This window comes from Apis mellifera, linkage group LG1, assembly GCF_003254395.2.
Source record: "Apis mellifera strain DH4 linkage group LG1, Amel_HAv3.1, whole genome shotgun sequence".
Taxonomy (NCBI): Eukaryota; Metazoa; Arthropoda; class Insecta; order Hymenoptera; family Apidae; genus Apis; species Apis mellifera.
Window position 1 is genome coordinate 24,271,075 of NC_037638.1, and position 24,462 is coordinate 24,295,536.

Sequence of the window (24,462 nt, forward strand, 5' to 3'; positions counted from 1 at the left end):
AAAATTATATTTGAAGATACATTTTGGTAAATTTGTTAAATATTTTCTAAATATTCTAATAAACAATAATGATTTCCATTAACTTATGAACTATTAATCAAATAATTGCATAATACATACATATATGTATGTACATTTAAATAAATGTGTGTATTACTTATATTTTAATAAATATCACTTAAAATTAGCTTTACTTTCATTTACCTACTTTATAAAAGAAAAATAAATTATACATTTTTCTCTTTAATTCATAACTATTTTTTGCCAAATTTGCAATTATATGTCACATTTTTACATATTTTTTTCTTGTTTTATCATTTTTTTTTACATTATATTTTCCATTTATAAATAAGAGGCAAATACTGGTAATAAAAATACGGTACTTGTGTAATAAAAATACAAAGAAAAACTTATTTAAAAAAGTACCTCAATACATAATTTTTATTAAGGTTTACACATGTTGCTGATTTATAGTTTCTTTTTATGATAATAATTATCCTATTTTTATTTTCATAAGAGTACGAATCGCTTTTAGACAATTATTAATTCCCAACACATTGTTGGCTCAGTTATAAAATAAAACCGATATACATATTTACATTATCTACAATTGCATTCAATTAGAATGCATATGTTTAACTAAATGATTGCACATTTGGACGTCGATGTTGGTCATACATGCAAAGTTTTACTATTTGATCGACGATATTGAAAAATTATTATATTTAACTATATTATTATATTTAACGAAACACGATTTCTCTTCGATTTCAGAAGAGAAATAGAATCATGAATTCTAGAAGGTAATTTGTTAAATAATTATTAACAAGTAAAAAATAGTAACTCAAAGTATAATATAGAAACAATATAGTTATATTAAAAACATTTCATGCAATTCTTCTGAAATTTAAATTACGGCAACGATTTATGAAAACTTAATTTCATAACAAAATTTGTATTATATAGTACAATATAATTTCATTATATTTAATAGATTCTTCATTTCTTAGCTCCTTCATTCATACTGCTCTCTAGAAATTAAATGATACATGATCTGCCAAATATTAAAATATAAAACAATTAACTATTAATATATTTGTTACAGTATCACTATATCAAAAATTTCAAATAATTCTTTATACGATTTTACTTAGCATTTAAGATAGATTATATTTTCACTATATTATACTTAATTAATTGGAGAGCAATATGAGGAACCAACATCGATCAGTCTTGGAATTAGAATTAGCAATAAAAATTATTGTATATTTTGCAAAATATATAAATATAAAAGAATAATAATTAAGATCCGTAACTACCTTGTGATAATTAATAACACTAATTATTTATAAGGCCTTATGCGTTATAAATTGAACGCAAATAAATATTGGCCCTTCAGTTCCTTCTCACATTTAATGCCAGTACATAAAATCGCAATATACATGTTTTGTGTAAAATAGTTATTGTAAAAAAATTTCGTACAACAATCAACACATAAAAGTGCTTAATGATTTCATAATATTGATCAGTTAGTTATTATTATCTAATAGTTAATTACTGTAAGTTGGCAAAAAGCATTTCATCGTATAATCTTCCTCTATGGGAGTTATTCAAATCTTCAGACATGTACCAGTTAATATTTGTTAAAAATTTCTTATTATCTTAAGTAGTTACAGTCTCCAGTCAGTGTATTTAGCAGACTATATGACGAAAATTTACGAAGTGCAACATACAATGCACAATGCACAATTCAATGTAAAATCTTTTTTTTTTTTTTTAAATAAGACAAATTAAACTTTTATATCTAATAGAATACTAGTAACACTAGTAGTTATAATCCAAGTTTAAAATGTCTGTATTAAAATATCTAAGAAATAATAATAAGAAAAGAAACGAACGAGATTTTAAAAAATTAAGAAATACAATATATAGAAATTACATTTATTTCATCACTTTGTGCTGAATTAATATTTTTTTCATTTTTTAAATGAAGAATAAAATTTAAATACATAAAGAGATTAGAAGTAAAAGATTAAGATAAAGTATTGGAAAATAATATTTTTAAAAATATTGATACTGACTAAATCTCGTTCGTTCTTTAATTTTCAGTATTTACAGGTTCTCGTGCATGATGAATTCTTACATGTTTATTATGATTGGATTTTGTACCACTAGATTTTCCACATATATGACATGTATATGGTCTGGCACCTGAATGTACTCGTAAATGTTCTTTTAGATAATATGATCTATGAAAAGTTTTGTTGCAAACATCGCATGTATATGCTTTATTTTCTTCATGTTCTTTTACGTGCCTTAAACAATTATATTTTCGTATGAACTGCGCTCCACAATAATTACAAGTATAAGGACGCACATTTCTGTGAGAATTCATATGAGCAGTATAATCACTGTGTCGGTAAAATGCACCACTACACTGATTACACTTAAAAGGTTTGGTGCTACGGGCAGCGTGAGTCCATTTGTGCAATTGTAAGTTCCACTTAGTACTAAATGTTTTAGAGCAAACTTGACATTCATAAGGTCTTTCGCCATTATGAACTCGCATATGCACTGCTAAGGAAGATCGCAAATAAATACACTTACATACGGGACATTCAACATTTTCGTTCTCTCTTTGAGCATCTGGAACGAATCTTTTATTATGAGCTCGACGCATATGTCTAGTCAGGCTGGCCATGTGAATGAATCTTTCATTACAATATGTACATGCTTTAGGTTTTTCATCATGTGTTTCTTTATGCCAAGCTAACTTTTTTTTTGTATGAAAAACCTCACCACAATGACATATGTAATCTTTTAATTTTTTCTTTATATTCAAATGATGTCTATTTTTGTGCTGTGTTAAATTTGAATATCTACGAAACGTTTCATTGCAAAGATTACATTTAACTGGTGCATTTCCAGTATGACCATTAGTATGTTCATCTAATTTTTGTTTTGTTAAAAATGCTTTGTCACAAACAGTACATGGAAATGGTTTAATTCCTAAATGTCGTTTCATGTGTAATTTGAAATTTTGTTTCCTATAAAAATACTTTCCACATTGGCTACATTCTAATGGGTGTATTTTTAAATGAGCATTGAATAACAAAACTGAAGGAAATTCTTCATGACATATCTGGCACTTAGTGCTCTCACGGATTCGCTTTGTTGGTTCTGTAACATGTACTCTTCTATGATGTAGTTGTAATGATTTTTCACTACTAAATCGTTGATTGCAAACTGTGCAAATTACTTCAATATTTGATGGTATTACGAGTGTTTCAACTTTTTGATCAGATTCTACTTTTGTAATTACATCAGATGATTGTGGTGGTTGAAGTTGATGTAACATTGGTTGTTGATGATAAACTTGTTGAACATGTAAACCTGGTACAAAAATATCTTCAAATGCATTCATACGACCATCCAATAACTTAATATCTTTTACTTCAGGTTGATCTGTAGATTCTCTACTACTACTCGGTCCAGCTTCTTTGTGCGCGGTAGTACTATGTACTCGGCGTTCTTTAGGGCAATCAAATACTTCAGGACAATGATAACATTTAAACATTCTTTTTGTAGGAGTTTTTCTATCTCGATCTAAAAATAAACTTGATGTAAAATGTGTAGCTAAAGATCTGCTATCTAATAGGGGGCCTGCAACTTCATTATCTGATCCATCAGATTCTTCCCAACTTTCACGTGCCATTAAATCATAAGATGTTGACATTCGTGATGATTCTTGACCAGCATACAACTAAATGCACAAAATAAATTTATTATAAATGTAATATTTTTAAAAAGTATAATAATTTAAACAACTTTTAAAAATATTTAATATATCTAATAATAATAATAATTATTATTATAATAAATAATATAATAATAATAAAAAATGTTTTCAATTTATGTACTACAGATATTTTTTTTTAATTTTTATTATAAATGTCAATAATATATCTATGCATACCTGCCAAGCAGATTGTTCTGTACATCCATTGCTTTCTTGTTCTGATAGTTCACCTCTGGGAGGCATAGTTTCATCAGCTCTCATATTAATACTTTTAACTTCTTCATCTACACCTACTCCACCTTCACTACTTGCCATAGATTGTTGGCTGGTTCCACTAACTGCTTTTTGTGAAGAATCACTTATGAATGTACTAGGAACTAAGATTTGAAGCCCATCAAATTCAAATACATTCATTGGACCTGCATGGGCATCTTCATTTAAACTAAGAAGTTCCACTGATTGCTTTTGTATAATTGATTTAGATGAATGAAAATTCTTTGAATCAGAACTACTTGCAACATCATTAGATTCTGATAAATTTATATGATTACTTTTATTTGGCATATTATATGAATCCACCATTGATATTGATTGCTGAGAATGTTGTGAATGAATTGTAGAAAATGAACTTATATGTTCAGTAATTCCAGATTGATATGCAGAATTTCCTTCCATTTTTTTTTCATTTTCACATATAGAAAGTTCTAAATGATCAGTTTTTACATCTTGTTCAACCTGAGAACAATCAATAGGATCCTTTTCTGGTGATTCATCCATTGCTCCATTACTATCTTCATCATTACTTAAACCATTTGTATCCATATGACAAAATGAATGCACTGATGCAGGTGAACATGGTTTACTAAGATCTTTTCGAACTCTTAATACAGATATACCACTACTTGCAGATAATGGAGTATGTGATCTAACATTGTCTCCATTTTCACCATATTTAATGAAAGGAGTATGTGGGCTAGGTATTTCTTCTATTTCCATATCTGCTTCATCAAAATTATCTTCTGCTTCATTTTTTTCATCTTCATCATCTTCTTCATCTTGTAATGTATTTGCATCAAAACTATTTGGATAAAAATTAAGATTTTCATTTGAACTAAATTCTGAACGAACTGAGTAAGTTCTATGAGGTCTCTTTCGTACAATTGGTGATGCAGGTGCAGATAAACTATTTTTATAATGGTATGAAAGACAAGAACTTTTATTTTCATCATTATCTATATCAATTTCTGAACTTTCACTAAGTTTTATTTTTATATCAGATTCACAACTATGTTCATGCTCAATGGAATTATTACTGATTGTTTCATGAATTACACTTTCTGCTCTTTTAGGAGAAAGACTTTTCTTTGTACCTTCATTCTTTTTATCATCTTCAGAATTAGATTCTTTTTGCGGTGTATTATTAAACTCATTTTCCATAATAGTGATTAAAAGACGTTCTAATTGTTCTACTTCACGCTGAGCTGGTGCCTTTACTGTATCTTCTAAGGGCATTTCTGCAGAGGTACCTTCATTTTCATTTATTTCTTCTCTGTGAGGAACTTTTTCATTAGTTGCTTTTTCAATCTCATTTTCTGTTATCATTGAAGATACTTCAGGCGTAATAATTTTATTGTTATCATCATCATCTTCATATCTGTGTACATATCCTTGTATTTCTGATGCTTCATAATGAAGAGATTTACATTGTACATCTGTAGTAACAACACATGATGATTCTCCATCATCAATATCTGGCAATACACTCTCAACTTTATCATCTGTAGTATCATTGACATTACAAGTAATTGTCACTGATCTTGGAATGTTATCATATTCATTTTGCACAGTATGTTGCTCTGAAGTACTTGAATTATGGGATTCTTCTACTTCTTGATCTATTTGAATTGTACTAGTTTCACTTTCATTTTGCTGCATAGAGTTATCTTCATTTAATGATGGAGGAGAAACTGGAAGATTAATATCTGGTAACACTTGCTCAGACTCCTGTTCTGATTCAGGTAAAATCTCAGGTAAAATTTGTTTTGGCTCGGAATTATTTACAGGTACAGCAATGGCAGTTCTACCATTTGTTTCACCAGCCATAGTCATTACTGGCCTGACTCTAGCTGAATTAGGTATGGCTGTGACTGGTGAAATCATTTGAACAGTTGGTATTTGTTGCTGCTGGTACATACCATATGGATTATAAAGCATTTGCATCATTTGATTAGCTTGTGGAGCCATTGCGTATTGTGGTATCATCATAGTGCCATTATTTACAAACTGTTGATAACTAAATGAAGCAAACTGAGGTGGCATCACAGTACCAATAGGTGGACACTCAAAAATAGGTCCTATAGGATATGGAGATTGAGCTGATAGATGAGTATTCTGTGCAACTTGAGGTGTATTTTGGGGTGATTGCATAGCTGGAGATGCTGGAGGTACTGATGATGACAATTGTGCCTGATGCACTTGTGAGGCATTGTTACTAGCTTTAATAAGAGCTTCAATAACTTGTTCTTTTGGATGAGTGTCCAAATGTCTTTGTAAGCTAATACCCTCACGTAGATAAAGAGTGCATACTGGACAAGCCACTGCACCTCCTGATGCTCCATTGTTTGTTGTATCCATTATGCCTGAGGTATTTTGTTTATACATTTAACTTTTTAACTATTACATTGAACACAACTAATGTAATGAAAATTTCTGTAAAATATCCACAATGAAGTAGTAACACCACTTTCTTCTTTTTGTAATTGACGTCTTTGCTGTTACTGCCGTTACTATCTTTTTCGTCGTATCCGTCACGAATATCGTTCTAGTTGTTTTTGCTATCTTCGTAATCGTAGTGGTTGTCACTGCCACTGCCTTCGTTACCACTTCTACGACCGTCGTCGTCGTCGCCGTCGCCGTCGCCGTCGCCGTCGCCGCCGCCGTCGTCGTCGTCGTCGTCGTCGTCGTCGTCGCCGTCGTCGTCGCCGCCGCCGTCGCCGCCGTCGTCGTCGTCGTCGTCGTCGTCGTCGTCGTCGTCGTCGTCGTCGTCGTCGTCGTCGTCGTCGCCGCCGTCGCCGCCGTCGCCGCCGTCGCCGTTATCGTTGTAGTCGTTGCCGTTTTGGTCGCCGTCGTGATAATCGTAATAGATGTAATTGTTGTAACCCGTAATTTGACTAATATTGTTAACACATATCGCCAATGGCTGGCTGCATTTTGGGCTTTATCAGGCCTGCAAGCACATTAGAGCACGGCATATGTACGGCCGACACGTTGCACCAGGCAGTGCCCCAAAAATATCGACGTTCATGGCTACCTGGTTCGAGTGTGCGATGGAGCCAGCAAGGCAGTCGCGGACAAATCAATATCCTATTAAATCGCCAGCCTCCCCTGCTCTTATTAAATTACACCTGCACTATTCACACACGCTTGCAATATAGCACCTTTCTCAAACCTGGATACAACAATTTTTTTTAAAAGCCTTGTGTTTCTCATTCGATTATCGAAACGGCATGTTTTTCGCCCGATTCCAGCCTAAAAACACAACAGAAAACAGTGACGAGTAGTATTCCACCTTAGAATGAGAACAACAAGAAATGTTACTACGAATATAGCGCCCCCTCGTACACTGTTCTATTAGCCATAATCTTACAAATCTACCGATTATGAAATAATCGTTTTCTCTTTTATCGACTATTTTAAGTAAGTTATTACACATTATATATTTTTAAAGATATATTTATTCATATTATTATATTCATGTATTAACTTATAATTTATATTATTCTTTTTATATGTCAATATTTATATTTTTTTTCTCTTATATCTTCCTTATCTTTTTTCTGCTATATACGTTTTTGAAATTTACTTTTTTACTTTGTGTTAAATGTTTCACAAAGTTAACATTTATATAAAATTTTATAAAATTTTTAATATTATAATTTAATTTAATTTCTTAATACAATATGTTATAAACGAAAAATAAATGTTATTTTTATTTCATAGCAGAGTAATATATTATAAAATAGGTCAAATAATTTTATTGTAACTAATACTTTTAATTCTATATATTTCGAGAAATAATGATAATAATATAAGAATATAATTTTTCCATAATAATCGACTTACTATATTTTATTTATCTATGATTTCGATTAAGCATGCGCGTATATATAATATGAACAGCATCTTTTTGTGTTGATCACATTGGTTAATAATCATGGATCTTAAATTATTTAATGCTAAATAATATTTATATTTGTGTATAATTATAATTTAATTAATATATAATAATTTTCACTGAAATTAAAAATCCTATTTTCAATAAAAAAATAAATGAATTAGTAAAATAAATTTTATAATACAATTGCAAATGTTTTTTTTTATACATTTTCTCAATTGTATTAATTTATGTAAAAGGATCATAAAATATTTTAATATTAAAATATATGTAATATATTTTTAACATAATTAAAATCAAAATTTAGATATAATTTAAATGAAAATGAAATAATATATAAAATAATAACAATGAACAATCCATGGAAAAAATATCTATTTTGGTTTGCCCAAGAACACATTGATTTTCGTAAAGCTGTAAGTAGTTTTTTTATTTAATTTTTGTTTGTTTTTTTTTAATAAAAGTAATTAAAACATTTATATTTATTTTTTTTTTAGGAAATGGAATCTATTCTTAATATGCTTGGCATAAATATGTATATCTATCCTAAATTAAAAAAACATGTAAGAAAATAAAAATATTTATATTCATATGATTTATAAATAAAAATATTACAAATTATTTATTTTAGCCATATTGGATAATTAATTTACCTTCAGAAAATATAGCAAACAAAATTTCAAGCAGAGCAGTCTCTGTACGGTTTTGCATGGAATTATGGGCTAATAGTAAAACAATTGAAGATTTGCATAATAAGTTAAAAAATTATCCAATATCAGAAATTAATAAATATGCTGGATCACACAAATCTTTTAAAATAATAGTTGAAACATTTTGCAAACATTTTTCACAAAGTGAAAAAGTAAAAAAAATTGATGTAAGTATATAATTAAACTATATAAATTTATAAAATTAAAATAGATTATTTTTAAAATTAAATTATAGAAAATTTTTATATTAAATTATATATATATATATATATAAATATATATATATATATATATATATATATATATATATATATATATATATAATTTAGTATAAAAATTAAAATACTAAATTATATATATCTTTATAAATAAATAAATAGTATTATATAAAAGTCTTTCAGTTATTTACCATTAGAGGGACCAGTAAGATTAAATAATCCAGACACAACATTATGTTATATAGAATTTTATGGATTAGATCCTAATAACATTCCTGAAAAACCTTATGAATTATTCTTTGGTAGATGGGTTGGTATCTTTATATTATTATAATATATTTAATCTATTATATATATATGTATAAGTATTATCATTTTATACAAAAAATTTTTTAGATTACAAGTGGACAAAGAAATTTAATTCAAAAATTATCTCTGAAAACAAGAAAATTTATTGGTAATACATCTATGGATCCTCAATTATCATTAATAATGGCTAATCAAGCTCAAGTTCAAAAAGGAGATGTTGTTCTTGATCCATTTGTTGGTACTGGATCTTTATTAGTTGCTGCTTCACATTTTGGAGGATATACTTTAGGAACAGATATAGATTTTTTAATGCTCCATGGTCGTACAAGACCTAGTAGAATATCACAAAAGGTAAGATATTTATTTTTCACTTACTGAGTATTTCAAATTATTATATAAAAATATTAATCAGATTCGAGGAAAAGATGAAAATATTGCCACAAATATGAGTCAATATGGAAAAAGATCATATTATATTGATGTAGTTGTATCAGATTTTTCTTATCCTTTATGGCGTTCCGATATGTGTATAGATGCTATAATTACTGATCGTAAGTATAAGTATTTTTTAGATTAATTTATGAATCTTATTATAAATAATTTAATTTGTTTATTAATTATAGCACCTTATGGTATAAGAGAAGCAACAGAAAGAATAGGTACAACTAAATTAAACCCAGTAATAGAGGAACATCAAGCTTCATCTCATATACCATCTAAAATTGGTTATGATTTACCTCAAATGTACAAAGATTTACTAACTTTTGCAGCTAAACATCTTAAATTAAATGGTAGATTAGTTTGTTGGTTTCCCTTATTTAGGTAAAATACATTAATTTATTAACAAAAATTATTTATATATATATTATAAATATTTATTTTTTTAAATTAAAATATAGAACATTATTTTTTTAGAGATCAATATTCAGAAGATCAATTACCAACACATCCATGTTTGGAATTAATAGCTAATTCAGAACAAATACTTAGTAATTATACTAGTCGCAGATTATTAACTTATAAGAAAATAAAAGATCCAAAGGTATGTATAAATAAACATTTTATATAATTAAGTAATAAAAATATTTAAAAAAAATTTTTAATTTATTTTTTTTTAGGAATCAGATGAAATAATTTCTACTAATTTAATCGATTTTCGAGAAAAATATTTTGCATTACGAAATGAAAGTAGAAGAGAAAAACGAATGAAGAAAGCTGTAGAAAAAGCAAAGAAACGAGAAATTTGGGAACAGAATAATAAAGAAAATCCAAAAAGATGATTATAATTATTTTAACAAATATTTGTGAACAAATATTTATTTTCTTTTAAATTTGTGATTTAAAATATAATTTTTTTAAAATTATTATTTTTTCCACAATTATATGTGCAATTCAAAATGAAATATGACATTCAGGAATTTATTACAGATTTGATGACAAAAGACTTAAAAATGCTAATAATACGATTCAATATCTTTTTAATAGAGATTTTTAATATCTTTAAGTGAAAATATATTAGGAAAAGTAATAAATTTTTTTCATTAATTTATGATAAAAATCTTTAAAAATTATTTTCTTAACTAGTATTTCATTATTTTGCATAATAACATCTTAATATCCAATTTACTTGATTCACTAAAGGATTCACTTATCAAAGAAAATTTATATCGAGCAATAAATGTGTGTATGTGTGTGTATGTGCGCGCGCGCGTGTGTAAATTGAAGTATAAGGAGTTACATATACATTTACATATGTTACAATAGTTATAAACATGTACATATATATAAATTTATATACCTAAATTTCAAGTTGTAGTTGTCCTAATAATCCTTCTAATGTTTTAATATTTTCATCTGTAACTTTTGATTGATATTGCTTTTCAATTTGATTAGCTGCCCATTCACTTAATTTTATTGCATCTTTTTTTTTAGAAGAAGGACATTTGGGTGATGTAGCAATATTATTTGATGCCTAAAATTCAAATAAATATATAAAAAATAAAATCAAATATAATTCAAATAAAAAATTTAATACTATAATATATTTTTAGTAAAATGTTTCTTCTTACCAACAATAAACCATATAAAGCTCTAATATTATTTGGATTTAATCTTGCAGCTTGACAAAAATATGCTTTTGCTAATTCCATATTTTCAAATCCACCCTAAACATAAATAAATATTTATTATTTCAAAAAAATTCAAGCTTCAAATGTTATCAAATAATTTATTACCTGAGAATATTTTATTTCTGCATATCTTTGATAAATTAAATGACTATGTGGATTATGCAATATGAGTTCTTCCATACAGAATGCAGCTTTAGAATATTCTTGTTCTTGTAAATATAAATCGCACAATTCATGCCATGCTTCTTGATCACTCATAAATCTGCAATGGATAAAAGATATATTCAAAATTGTAATAAGAAGTATAAATAAAATTACATTTAATCACTGACTTTTTTAAGTATTCTGTAAGCTCTTTAATAGCTTCTGGTATTCGACCTTTTGCTTTTAAGATAGCTATACGTCTTTTTCTTGGTGCAGCATTTGTTTCATCTCTTTTTATAATAGAATCCAAAACTTCTAATGCTTCATCGTACCTAGAAATATTTTTTATTTTATTTGTATCATATAATGTAAATATACAATATCATAATTATATCATAAATAAATTTTACATTTCCAAAGCTTCGAGATGCATAGCATGATATTTATGAACTCTTAAACTGCTAGGAAATTCTCTCTTTAATATTTTAATGCAATATTCCGCTAAAGAATGACGATCACAATCCAATGCTGCTATACAGACTTGTTCCAAAACCAGATATTCTATTTAAAATTTACATATATAAGTTATAATAATAATTAATTATTAAACATTTAAAAAAAAATCACTTTATCATACTTTCATTGCCAAGATGATCAATTTTTCCCATTAATTTAGCCTCCCATAAGTCAACTACATCTTTACTTCGTCTTTCACTATCTTCTCTCCATGTTCTAAACAAATCTCGTACTTCTATATATAATAAAGTAAAATAAAAAAATTTAATAATTTTAATAAATTTAATTCTAAAAAATCATAATTTATTAAATTATATCTTTTATCAACTTACCTTTCCATGATAATTTATCATATTGATCCTTCATTGTTGAAACGTTACTTTGAAAAAAATAATGATATAAATAATATATAATAGATTTATGGGAAATGTAAAAAATAATATTTAATATTTGAGATAATTACAATCATTCATAATAAATTTAACATAAAAAAAAATAAAAAAGTTAATTGATTTTACTTTAAAAGAATTTCAATTTTATTTAATTAATAGAATGTTTTCTTATAATAATAAGAATATTTTTTAATCTTATAAATTTTATATAAATAATTATATAATTATATAAGCGGTGAATATTTAAATGTTTTACACATTTTTTATTATAACCTAAATAAATAGAAGGATATCAAAGATTATACATATATCAAGTAAATGTAGAAAAAAAATACTAAAACAAACTAAAAAATATTAAAATAATATACATGCATATATATTTATAATGTAATAGTAATTAATTATGATATATTCTTTAAAAAAATTGAAATTATAATATGCAATATAATCTTACATACGTAGAACAATGTACTGTAAATAAGTTGAAGTAATATATATTTCAAATTTATATAAAAATAATTGTAATAATATAAATAAATTTATGATAAAATATTGACTAGAACTAACATATACGTAGTTTCAAAATAAATTGTTGATAATGTAGATTATGTATGTACTTATGTAGATCAGAGTTCGACACATAAACTATATGAATAATTATTCAATAAGAAAATTGTAAAATAAATCATCTTTCAAATATATAATGTAAGTAAAAAATATAAAAAGCAATATATATTTCATAATATATTATAAAAAATATATACACATATTATCATATTATTATATTATGAATGATTTATAAAATTCGATAGATTTGTGAACATAAAAATATTATACTTTAAGTATAAAATAGAAATCTCAATATTTAAAAAAATACAAGAAATTTTAAATTAATATATTTAATTATATTTATTTTTTACGAAATGTAAGATTATTATAAATAGATAAATTATATTTGTATTTTAATAAAGATTTAATAATACGTATTATTTACATAATTGATAATAAAAAATTAATTTTAAATTTATTGAAATATCATTTATTAAATTTTATTATATTTTATTGTATTTTTAGCACAATTGATTTAACAATATATATTTTAAATATATCACATTTTGACATTTTTAAATCGATTGTGCATTTTATTAATAATAAATTTTATAAGGATGAAAATAATATGTAATATATATATATATATATATATATATATATATAAATATATACATATAAATAAAAAGAAAATAATTTCATTTAAATGTATAAGATGATTTTTAAATTTTACAATTAAAATTGTTATCGGTTTAATTCTTATAGTTGAATGCTATAAAATTGAGAACGTGTCAGAGACGCTTGGACGCCATGATGGTAGGTGGAACCTGTTATCACTTATCCACCGATCTGCTTTTTCAACGAATTTAATACTGTGCAGTTTAAATTTTATTTTGTTATAAATATTTTCTATATAATTTTTAATTAAATAAAATGTTTCAGGACGGCATATGTGATACTGCCGACATTTTAAATAACGTTCCTGCTAAAAAGGTATTTAAATTTTCTTTTTAATATTTTTTATAAATAAAATTTAATAGAAAATTTAATTTTTTTTATATATAAATTTATTGTTTATATTTTATTTTTTAAATATTAATAATTTCTCTTTCTAATTCTAATTTTATTCATTTATATTTACAGACAATTCATGCTGACAATGTAGATCTTTCTGATAAGTCATTACAGGTGGATATTTCAGATGCCCTTAGTGAAAAAGATAAAGTAAAATTTACTGTACATACAACAACTACATTACCGGAATTTCAAAAACCAGATAATTTAGTTGTAAGACAACATGAAGAATTTGTTTGGTTACATGACCGATTTGAAGAAAATGAAGAATATGCTGGATATATTGTATGTATTAAGTATTGTATTAAGTATTCTTTTTATACTAAATATATAATTAAAATTTTTAATAATATGTAGAAAAAAATATATATTTTTAGATTCCTCCTTGTCCACCACGACCAGATTTTGATGCATCTCGTGAAAAATTACAAAAACTTGGAGAGGGTGAGGGTAATATGACACGTGAAGAATTTAATAAAATGAAACAAGAATTGGAAGCGTAAGTTATATACAATAAGTTTAAAATATATGTAATTTAAAATATATTTCAGCATAAATACATTTTATATGAGATATATAAACCTATATATTGACATTTTTTTTTTTTTACAGTGAATATTTGGCAACATTTAAAAAAACTGTTGCTATGCACGAAATGTTTTTAACTAGATTAGCACATCATCCAGTTTTTCGTAATGATCATAATTTAAGAGTATTTCTGGAATATGATCAAGATCTTTGTGTAAGAGGTAAAAAAAACTTATATTAATTTTCCTTAAGAAGAATTTTATTTTATAAAATTTATCAAAATTTATTATTAAATTTATATAATATAATATTATATAACATAATATAATATTTGTATAATATGAATAAAAAATACAGATATTTTGTTTTTTCAGGAAAAAATAAAATGGAAATGTTTGGTGGTTTAGTAAAATCTTTTTCTACTACTACAGATGAATATTATTTATCTGCGACAGTAAAAGATGTTAATGATTTCTTTGATCAAGAAATGTCTTTTTTACAAACTTATCATCATAATCTAAAAGAAGCAACAATTCGTGCAGATCGGCAGACAACCAAACATAAAGATGTAGCAGATTCGTATATTAAAATTTCCACAAATCTTTTGCAATTAGCTACAACTGATACTGGTAAATTAGAGAGATTTTTAACAAAAATTGCAGAAATGTTTGAAAAATTAAGGGTAAGATTTTTTATAATTTAATTTATTTAATTTTTTTATTCATATTTATATTTTTAATATTACAATTTAATAGAAAGTAGAGGGACGGGTAGCATCTGACGAAGATTTAAAATTATCAGACACTCTACGTTATTACATGAGAGATACAGCTGCAGCTAAACGACTTTTGTTTAGGAGATTAAAAGCTTTACATGCATATGAATCTGCAAATCGTGCTCTTGAGAAAGCTCGTGCCAAAAATAAAGATGTTCATGCTGTAAGTATATTATTTATAACATAACGTTAATAATAAATGGTATATGTATTCATTATATATTTTCTTAAAAAAATATAGTATATATATCTATATATATACTATATAATATACTATTAGCATCTAACTATAAATTTAATTTTTTTGCTTATCAAGGCAGTGGAGGTTGCTGAGGTGTGTTTTTCTCCATTTTTATGTTTGCCGCCTTGTTGTAGTACATAATGATTTCAAATATTTTTTATTTTAAAAATTATATATAACAATGTTTATTGAAACTATAAAATATTTTTTAAATTGCATAATGATTAAATTGTGATTTTATAAATAGTAATATTTTCATAGAATGATATGGTTATTATATATGGTTATTATATTAAAGGAAGAAAGAAAAAAATTGAAAATTGTAATTAAAATCGTAAATTTTAGATTATTATTTTATTAAACATGCATGAAATAGATTTGCATGAATATTTATTTTTATTATATCAATTTTATTTAATTTCAAATAAAAAAATTAAAATATATAAAAATTTTATAAAAGAAAGATAAAAAAGGAGAAAGAATAGCAAATTTTGAAAGTATATTTTATAATAAAATTATGAAAAATATAAATAATTAATATATATATATATATATGTTATTAATTAAAATAATTGCATGTTTTTATTTCTTTGTATAAAGTATCTATATATAAAAAAATAAAAAAAAATTTGTATATTGATGCAAAATAGTTGCTAAAATTAATAGTATTATTTATTTATAATTATTTTTGGTTTTGTTAATTTAGGCGGAACAAGCTCAAACGGAAGCCTGTGAAAAATTTGAACAAATGTCAGAAAAAGGAAAAGAAGGTAACAAATAAAATACATGTACATATCTTTTTATTTTATTTAATAAATGGCCATAAATAATATTTTAATTTATATTATAGAGCTAATGGATTTTAAAACGAGGAGAGTAACTGCATTTAGAAAGAATCTGATTGAATTAACAGAACTTGAAATAAAACATGCAAAAGTAAAGATATTTTTATATTTCTTTCATTATCTTTTTTTATCTTTCATTTTCATTTTTTTTTTATATAATTGTTCATTATTATAAAAATATTTTTATTTCTAGGCACATGCGGAATTGCTCAAAAAATGTTTAACGGTTTTACGAGAAGAGTGATGCAATTTTATACTTTTCATTGCAAAGATTACTATGTAATCTATATGAAGATAACAATCTATTTAAAATCATAGCAATGTAATGGTATTGTAAAATATATATTTTTTGTTATCTAGATTTATATATGTTATCTGAAAGAAAGAATTGTATTATTAATTACAAAAGAGCTTCATATAAAGTTAATTTGTGTTATTTAATATTCTCAAAGTATAAAAATTAATATATATATATATATATATATATATATATATATATATATATATATTAATTATAATTACTATGATTATATAAATACTATTTGCTTTATAGTAAAAAGCAATTATCTTTATCTTATATCATTTTTTTAAAAATTATTTTATATATAATAATAATCAAGATATTGACACTTATTAATTTTTTTTATAGATTTATATTAATTTGTTATATATATATATATATATATAAAAGCTCTATTCTATTCATTTAATCTTGTAATATCATAAATATAAATGTTTTTTTAAAAGTATACACTTTATATTCAGAAAATAAGATTCATAATATATAAATGAGATAACTTAAGATTACATGCATATTTTTAAAAAAATAGAAATAAAAAAAAATATATATATAAGTGTATATATATGTATATATACTTACAAGAAATTGAAAATTTTATAAAAAAACATATATGTAAATTATTTAACAAATATTAAAACATTCATGTACATAAAAATATTGAAAAACTATATGATATAGAATTCGAAATTCAATCTATTCCAATTATATTAATACATATTTTAATTTTATTATTAATAATTAAAAATAGTAATTACAATATAATAATACTTAGAATTATATTCTTCATATTCTTCTAAGGAATCTTTTATTTTTATTACATTTATTACATTTTATGAAATATTTTGTTTGCAACGATTTTATGCACAATGCATGTAAATGCAATGAATAAATCATCTAAAATATTTAAATAATTTTGTTGGAACTAAAATTTGAAAAGGAATAATTGTCTGTTTATTTAAACGATATGAACAGCGAAATTTGTAACTATTAAAAAATTTTTATTTCAAATTATTTTTTTTTTCATTTAAAAATAATATGTAAGTAAAAAATTATTATAAATTATAATATAATATATATAATATAAATATATATAAATTATACCAGTTTATAAGATTTTTATATATAAATGGATATATTATTACATAATATCAAATCAATTTACAACACTTTGCTTAATAAATTACATAAATATGATTATGATTAAAAAAAATCTTGAAATTAAATAATTATATGTGATCTGATTAGATATATTTATAATAATATCCAATAGAATCATTGAATCATTCATCTGCCAAAGATAAAAACTAAAAAGAATAAAAATAATTTACTAAGAGAATTATTAAATGAAGTTTATTGTTTAAGTTCTTAAAAATTAATTTAAAATATTATATATTTATCATTTTATTTTAATATTAATAAACCATATATTGTATGCCCAGAATTTGAAGAATAATTACATTGATTATTTTCAAATCTATTTATGATGCAATAACCTATATTGCGTAATTACACAAAAAAGATAGATTTTATGAACATCATTCTTAAATAATTATATAAAAGCACATTTTTTTTAATATTTACTTTCTGCATTTTTCATTTCATTTCAGAAAAAATTAATAAAGATGCATATTCATAATGCATCAATATTTTACACATTGTATTTATTATTATTTAAATGTTTGTGATATTGAACTTTTCTGGATTAATATCAATGAATGATAGATAAATCTATGCTTTTTGTTTAGACTTTTTTATATTTTTATTATATGATATCCATTAGATTTTAAAAAGTTCCAAAAAATTTAATTTGTTGGCATTATTATCATTGAATTAAATGAAAATTGAATGTAAAAATAGTTTAAAATTATTAGCTTAATATTTTTTACTTTGTAACGCTTTTAATTTTATATTTATTAATTTTATATTTTAGTAGAAATTTTAAAATTCAAGTTTCTAATTTATAATATACATTTAATATATGAAAATTAAAAATTGTATTGTATAATTATATGTATAAATATATTCATATATTCAATCTTATAATAAACTTGAAATTTCTTTTTTGGCTTTTATTCTAAAATTTTTGAATTTTATTCAATTTATATTTATATAATTTTTATCACAAGAAATGTAAATTTAATGTATTTTGTGTGTTTCAAAATTTAATTTCATTTAATTTTATGTAAAATTTAAATAAAATAAAATTTTCATGTATTTTAATTTTAATCATTCATAATTATTGATATTTTGATGTTACTCTATATTTTTTTATCATTACATTTTTCACTCTTCAATTAATATTATTAAAATTAAAAATTAAGAAACTTTCATCTTGTTATTGATTATTCAATTACATTGAAAATTTTTAATTCATATTATATTTCTGATATGATTTTGTCTAACTTGCATACATATGTACATATGTACATAAAAATGTTTATTTTATGTTTGTTTTATGTGTATTTTTTTCAAATATCTATAATTTATAAAAATTTTTTTCATAAATCGTTTGTGTTTGTATAAAGAAAAAATAATCAGCTCACCTTTTCTTCTTCCAAAGGATAATTCATACGTACTTAACCAAGAATGCTCGTGTCCCTTGAAATGTAAGAAAAAAATTGCAGAGGATGGCGAGGATAATGTGGTAATTACGGTGGTACGGTGTAATTTAAAATCTCTTAAAATTTCTTAAAATCTCTATCCATCATTTTTTATCAATCCGTTTTCTCAATCTAAAAAAAAAATCAATCAAAAACTGAATAGTCGATTAATTTTCATTATTTTTTTCTTTTTTCTTGAAGATAAAGATGATCTTTTTGAATCTATAAAAATGATTCCCGATTCAAAGAATCTGGGATTTTTGAATTAAGAAATTCCTTGGCACCAATGAATGCTATATTGGCTATAAGGACTCTGTAACTTTAAGATTCATTGAAATTTTTCTTTAAAAGATATCATCTTTAGTGTTTTGTCAAATCACAAGGAAAAATTATTATCGAATACAATAATGGAATCTAATTTTTTCCTTTTTTTTTTGTTCTATTTTTCTTTTGCAATGAATATCAAAGAAAAGTAAAATCGATAGAAAATTTATAGCTTTTTCTTTATATTGATTTACGAATAAACGAAAGCCATACCTCCCGAAAGGAGATTTACTGTAAGTTTGTTATTAATCGATTTTATTTAATTTGACACAATTATGGAAAACCGTTTTGCACGATTTTAAATATGCCGAATAAATTTCTCCTTTTTAAATGATTCTAAAGAAACAATTTATCACAAATACTTATTGCAATGACCGATCATGAAGCAATAAGCAATATTTAATCAACACGTTTCATTTTCTCACGCGTTATATCTTCGAGATAGAGAAAAATTTTCAAGATAAACTTATCGACAATCAACTTTTTTTCATCTAATTCCTTTTACATTCGATATTTTTCTTACGTTTCACAATATATTTATATATTTATATAATTCATATATACGTTTTCCGCTTATACACGCAAAATCTTTTTTTTTTTTTTTCTTTTTTTTTTTTTTTCGATTGTGAACCATCTACAAACGAGCTGTATTTGTTTTATTATTAGGACGACGTAGTTGGTCTTTTATAATAATCAGACTTATATTACACGCATGCAATCACGCACGCACGTACACGCACGTGTAGACTTTGATGATTTATTACAGAACTAAAAGATATTGTCATCGAGACCTTAACGAAGACAATTAACTACAATGGTTCAAGAAATATTACTTCTATATTTTCTTTCATAATTTTTCCCATCTTCCATTCTTTTATCTCTCTTTCCCTCTTCCCCCTCGTCCAGTTTTTTTTTTTTATCGTTGCGGTGAATATGAAAATTCAACGGAGATAATACAGACACCAAAAAATCAATGTTTTATATTGTGGATTTTATTAAAATTCGATTCCAACGGATTTATGAATAAATGTTCGAAATAAAAAAGACACAAATGTTCGTAAGAAGGCGGGCGTAAGAAAACGTCGATCAACGTAAGAAAGTATTTTTTTTTTTTTTTTTTTCATTCACCGTTTGTATTCGTTTGTATTCGTGTATTGTTTCGTGTATTCTTGTGTCTTATGTTCCTCGAGTTACGCAAAAACATTACGAAATCAGACGATCGATATAACCGATAAAATTGTTGATTCCTTTTTCTTTTTCGTTACACAGCAAACATAAACATACAAAACATCATTATACGCATAGCGATGAAATTACATAGAGATTTTCTATGGCAGATACATATCTATCGATGCCTCGGCATGATTCGACATGTTACACGCAGACACGCGTAAAATTACCAAATCCAAATTGTTTCGAGTGTATTAAAGTCTTATCATTTATTATAACCTATCGATCTTATATTCTCTATTAAACTTGTTACTTATTTCGAAAGAGATCAAGTCGTTTTTTTAATAAAATCTTTTTCTCACTCTCTCTTTCTCTTGCATTTATCTTACTATCGTTTATCCTCTAGGGAGGCTCTAGATCGAAAAAATTTACCGAAGAGCGTTCGAGTGGTTTATTCATTTTTTTTCCAACGCGTACAATAACGTTTCTTCTTCAATATTATTTAATTTCGTAAATCGTGACTTTTATTAAATATACAATTACTGATCGGCTATTTTTCTTCCCTTATTTTCAATTATATCGTTGTGAAATCGATCGAGAGACGTGTATTTTCTTAAACCATAAGGGAAGTAAAGAAAAAATTTTTATCGGATAAAAATATCGTTTTTTTCGCAAACACAATTTTTACGACGATGAGTCAAACAACAAGGTGAAAGCAAGGAAGCGAGTAAATGAATCGATCGAATCAAGTTTCGTGTCTCATGGCTTCTTTTATTATACTTCCCCCCCCTCCTTTTTTTTCCTTAGACCCTCTCTCCCCCCCGTTTTCATTCTCCACGTTTCTCTATTCAATCGATAGCGGTGTCACGCGACACGCACGCGATCCTGTTCACATGGAATCGTTACTTGGAATAAGAAAACTTCGTTTTTTATATATATATATATATAATTCAAATATAATAATTCAGATAATTTTCTAATGTACCTAATATACGCAGATCCGTCTCGAACAATCGTAAAATCGAAAATATTATGAAACGATCAATCCGAAGATTTTGCTACGTCGAACGACAATGGCAACTTCTTACATCTGGATTTTACACGAGCGCATCTCCTCCCTTTACATTTCTTACGTCTATAATACTTTGTCGTTTGATCCCTGTTTTTTTTTTTTTTTTTAACCTTTCGTCCGCATTTAAGTTCTCTTCTATTTTCGCGATTTTCCATTCTCCTCTCTTCCCGCTCCCTTTCCTCAATCGAAAACAAGAAACTTTTTTACTTTTTTTCTCTTTTTCACGATATATGTTAACAAATCGTTAACAAATGATTATCAAATGCAGACGAAATGTCGTTAAAACAACAATTCCTACAAGATAGTCGATTGGTAAATTGTGTAGAGGAAAAAAAAACCTGTTTCCTTTCATCGTTACTAATTTTTTTTTAATCCTTGGCTCATTTTAAACGGAGGACAAATTAAAAATACATACATGTCGTACAATCATTCATGGAGACCGCATAAATTCGTATCGAAAGTACAAAATTTTCAATGGTCGTATTTCTTGTTCTATCAACGTTGAAACGAAAATATCTTGTCATTCACAGTCTCGTTCTAAAATAAAAACTCGAAACAAAAACAAAAATCTTATAATGTAAATTATTTAAGAAAAAAATTTCGTTTGATCGATCTTCCAATGTTTGCGTACAATTTATACACTTTGGTGTAATAACGATTAATTAATTAATTAAGGGAAGATAAGAAATTCACACGGTAGAAAGAAACACCGATCTCTCTCTACGATACTGTTGCACCTATGAAACTACAAAAAAGAAGGATATAGGCTAGATTCGCGGTGGAAGTACAGAACTGGGATTGAAACATCATCTTGCGATGATTAATCGAACGACAAGGAAACGCGCGTGAATGGTAGGAGGGGGGGAGGGAAGTACATTGCAGTTCCGCGCGAATTCGTTTCGATGCTCGTCGTAAAACCGTCGAAATTTCAAACTTTGAATACATCAATACGCTCTCGTGATTAATTCCGTGTCCGTGTTCGTTTCGACGAGAGCCGCGCAAAAACGTGTGCCGTGGAAAACTGCCACAACGTGTTGCTCTGCACGATTATATTTGAAACGGAATCAGGGAGGATTTTTATCGTCGTTTCTCCTTCTTCTTTTTTTTTTTTTTAAAGTTAAATCGACGTGACGTATCCATATTGCTTCTCGAAAAATATCGCGATTACAATCAATCCATTCCATTTTCCCAAAGAGATCCACGCGAATGTGCCCGCCGAATAATAAGACTTCAATTGGAATTTTTCGCTTTCGAAAAAATAATCTTACAGCGAATCTGTAAAACGGCTATATATATATGTATATAAAAACTGACACGATCACAGATTTCGTTTCTTTTTATTTTCTTTTCTTCTTTTTTTCCTCCCCCCCTTTTTTCCTTTTCTGATAATAAAGAGTCGATATCAGGTATTGAAGAAAAGAAAAAAAAAAGTTGTACAACGAACAAAGATAGGACACGTTACGATTCGTTTTTCTTTATTTATTCAATCACGTATACTTATAAATTTTTATTGCACATTATTGATTCTCATTCCCTCTTGGATGATTGTAACTGAGACAGTCGATACGCATCTCGAGTTTTTTGGTTCTCTCAGTTTCGTTCCCCCGAAAATACTTTTTGCGACGGGAAGGAAAATATCCGCGTATTGGTTTCGAATTAACGAACAAATTCTACTCGAGATGGAGAGAGAAGGGAGAGGAGCGAAAGAGAAAGAGAGAGAGAAATTGTGATTACCGATAAAGATCTTTTTTTTTCCCTACAACATCAGTCGCGCGTCAAAGAACACGTGGACAAGACACGCAAGAACGATCCACCATGAAAATCTCGTATGTCGAAATAAATTCGAGCCACCGGCGGCTTCAGTTTCGACGATCGAAAAGAAAATATTACAGGATGAGGATGACACGGGTCGACAAGAGACTTAACGAGATTGTACGAACGCGATTTAATTTGGAACGGAAGGAAGAAACGAAAGAAGGGATATGGGAAGAAGGAATGGGAAGATAACGACGATGGCATGGAGAAATTGAAAATTATATAAAATGTTAAATATCGTATTAAAAAAAAAAAGAATCTTCGCGGAGAGAAAAAAATAAGAAATATCGGGATACGACGATGTTCAACTTTCAAATGGGAAAGGAGGAGGATGAATAGAGAAGAGGGGTTAAAATCGCAGAAATAGTAGCCTATCTATCACAAACGGAAGTAACGGTAATAATAATGGACATATCGAAGAGAAACGCTTTATCGCGTTAAAACGACCTCTATCGCAATTGTGACAATTAGTACTAGCAATTCACAGAAATTTTTCTTCGCGGCCGACGTCTTGCGCCGCTGTATGGCTGCCATTTTGTCACCTGAAACGTTCAAAGATGATCATCCGATTAATACGATTCGATTTCGCACCAATGAAATTTAATCGAAAAGAAAAGGAGGGTGAATGGGAGGGGGAGAGAGAGAGAGGAAAGAGAAGGAAAAATCTATCTATCTACTAGTGGTAATCTCGGGTAAAAGTGTTTTGCATCGAAAAGAGGCATGTTTGTTTGTTTGTTTGTTTGTTTTTTTTTTCATTAAGGAGAAAATAGAATCAGA

At 26.0% G+C, this 24,462-nt stretch overlaps 6 protein-coding genes and 1 long non-coding RNA gene across 20 annotated transcripts in view; 2 read left to right on the forward strand and 5 right to left on the reverse strand.

The window, feature by feature from the left end:
- Positions 1–410: 410 nt before the first annotated feature.
- Positions 411–6,667, reverse strand: LOC100578883. The gene is made up of 2 exons (XM_003251706.4): positions 3,977–6,667; positions 411–3,763 (listed from the first exon to the last, which is right to left on the reverse strand). The coding sequence occupies exons 1-2, from the start codon at positions 6,458–6,460 to the stop codon at positions 2,099–2,101; spliced, it is 4,149 nt and encodes a 1,382-aa protein (XP_003251754.1). The 5' UTR covers positions 6,461–6,667; the 3' UTR covers positions 411–2,098.
- Positions 6,463–7,036, reverse strand: LOC102656037 (integumentary mucin C.1; the record flags this gene model as incomplete). The annotated part of the gene is made up of 1 exon (XM_026446318.1): positions 6,463–7,036. A coding segment is annotated over one exon (546 nt), but the record flags the coding sequence as incomplete, so codon positions are not given.
- Positions 7,037–8,252: 1,216 nt separating this feature from the next.
- On the forward strand, positions 8,253–10,720 carry LOC724798 (tRNA (guanine(10)-N2)-methyltransferase homolog). 2 transcript variants are annotated; one of them, XM_026441778.1, is made up of 9 exons: positions 8,253–8,389; positions 8,471–8,536; positions 8,605–8,850; positions 9,077–9,211; positions 9,298–9,561; positions 9,623–9,761; positions 9,834–10,032; positions 10,126–10,252; positions 10,329–10,720. In XM_026441778.1, the coding sequence occupies exons 1-9, from the start codon at positions 8,324–8,326 to the stop codon at positions 10,488–10,490; spliced, it is 1,404 nt and encodes a 467-aa protein (XP_026297563.1). In that variant the 5' UTR covers positions 8,253–8,323; the 3' UTR covers positions 10,491–10,720. The 2 variants fall into 2 exon arrangements, with proteins under 2 accessions (XP_026297563.1, XP_026297569.1); XM_026441784.1 differs by lacking the exon at positions 10,329–10,720 and having other exon boundaries at positions 10,110–10,249.
- On the reverse strand, positions 9,331–13,052 carry LOC411882 (ER membrane protein complex subunit 2-B). Of its 4 annotated transcripts, XM_026441826.1 has the most exons (9): positions 12,850–13,052; positions 12,332–12,378; positions 12,121–12,234; positions 11,894–12,044; positions 11,672–11,815; positions 11,445–11,601; positions 11,280–11,375; positions 11,009–11,182; positions 9,331–9,541 (listed from the first exon to the last, which is right to left on the reverse strand). In XM_026441826.1, the coding sequence occupies exons 2-8, from the start codon at positions 12,363–12,365 to the stop codon at positions 11,009–11,011; spliced, it is 870 nt and encodes a 289-aa protein (XP_026297611.1). In that variant the 5' UTR covers positions 12,366–12,378; positions 12,850–13,052; the 3' UTR covers positions 9,331–9,541. The 4 variants fall into 4 exon arrangements, with proteins under 4 accessions (XP_026297611.1, XP_006571623.1, XP_006571624.1 ...); XM_006571560.3 differs by lacking the exon at positions 9,331–9,541 and having other exon boundaries at positions 10,614–11,182; XM_006571561.3 differs by lacking the exon at positions 9,331–9,541 and having other exon boundaries at positions 10,614–11,182; positions 12,959–13,032.
- On the forward strand, positions 12,999–16,772 carry LOC727452 (sorting nexin-6). 3 transcript variants are annotated; one of them, XM_026441798.1, is made up of 12 exons: positions 12,999–13,096; positions 13,706–13,756; positions 13,883–13,933; positions 14,084–14,299; positions 14,392–14,513; positions 14,627–14,763; positions 14,917–15,224; positions 15,298–15,480; positions 15,634–15,651; positions 16,265–16,328; positions 16,409–16,494; positions 16,597–16,768. In XM_026441798.1, exons 2-12 carry the CDS (start codon positions 13,751–13,753, stop codon positions 16,645–16,647), a joined length of 1,242 nt encoding a protein of 413 aa, XP_026297583.1. In that variant the 5' UTR covers positions 12,999–13,096; positions 13,706–13,750; the 3' UTR covers positions 16,648–16,768. The 3 variants fall into 3 exon arrangements, with proteins under 3 accessions (XP_026297583.1, XP_026297581.1, XP_026297587.1); XM_026441796.1 differs by lacking the exon at positions 12,999–13,096 and having other exon boundaries at positions 13,745–13,933; XM_026441802.1 differs by lacking the exons at positions 12,999–13,096; positions 15,634–15,651 and having other exon boundaries at positions 13,745–13,933; positions 16,597–16,772.
- Positions 16,670–20,144, reverse strand: LOC107965381. Its single transcript, XR_003305048.1, has 3 exons — positions 19,842–20,144; positions 19,248–19,436; positions 16,670–16,778 (listed from the first exon to the last, which is right to left on the reverse strand). It is a non-coding gene; the product is annotated as an uncharacterized LOC107965381 (long non-coding RNA).
- Positions 20,145–21,938: 1,794 nt separating this feature from the next.
- LOC725460 (hemicentin-1) overlaps positions 21,939–24,462 on the reverse strand; it is a 90,338-nt gene continuing 87,814 nt past the window's right edge. For 6 of the 8 annotated variants that reach the window (XM_006571555.3, XM_006571557.3, XM_006571556.3 and 3 more), the window contains one exon: positions 21,939–24,227. In XM_006571555.3, coding sequence (XP_006571618.1) covers positions 24,115–24,227 — 113 coding nt within the window. In that variant the 3' untranslated portion in view covers positions 21,939–24,114. The remainder of the gene's footprint in view (positions 24,228–24,462) is intronic. The other 2 variants (XM_001121303.5, XM_026441839.1) reach the window with 1 other exon arrangement.

Coding starts and splice junctions, on each gene's coding strand:
- LOC100578883 (XM_003251706.4), bottom strand. CDS start 6,460: ATGTATAAACAAAATACCTCAGGCATAATGGATACAACAAACAATGGA. Junction 3,764..3,976: donor CAGAACAATCTGCTTGGCAG/GTATGCATAGAT, acceptor TTGTGCATTTAG/TTGTATGCTGGTCAAGAATC.
- LOC724798 (XM_026441778.1), top strand. CDS start 8,324: ATGAACAATCCATGGAAAAAATATCTATTTTGGTTTGCCCAAGAACAC. Junction 9,562..9,622: donor CTAGTAGAATATCACAAAAG/GTAAGATATTTA, acceptor AATATTAATCAG/ATTCGAGGAAAAGATGAAAA. Junction 9,762..9,833: donor AGATGCTATAATTACTGATC/GTAAGTATAAGT, acceptor TATTAATTATAG/CACCTTATGGTATAAGAGAA.
- LOC411882 (XM_026441826.1), bottom strand. CDS start 12,365: ATGAAGGATCAATATGATAAATTATCATGGAAAG. Junction 11,816..11,893: donor CATCTCGAAGCTTTGGAAAT/GTAAAATTTATT, acceptor AAATATTTCTAG/GTACGATGAAGCATTAGAAG. Junction 11,183..11,279: donor CTTTATATGGTTTATTGTTG/GTAAGAAGAAAC, acceptor TTTGAATTTTAG/GCATCAAATAATATTGCTAC.
- LOC727452 (XM_026441796.1), top strand. CDS start 13,874: ATGTTTCAGGACGGCATATGTGATACTGCCGACATTTTAAATAACGTT. Junction 13,934..14,083: donor ATAACGTTCCTGCTAAAAAG/GTATTTAAATTT, acceptor TTATATTTACAG/ACAATTCATGCTGACAATGT. Junction 14,764..14,916: donor TCAAGATCTTTGTGTAAGAG/GTAAAAAAAACT, acceptor TTGTTTTTTCAG/GAAAAAATAAAATGGAAATG.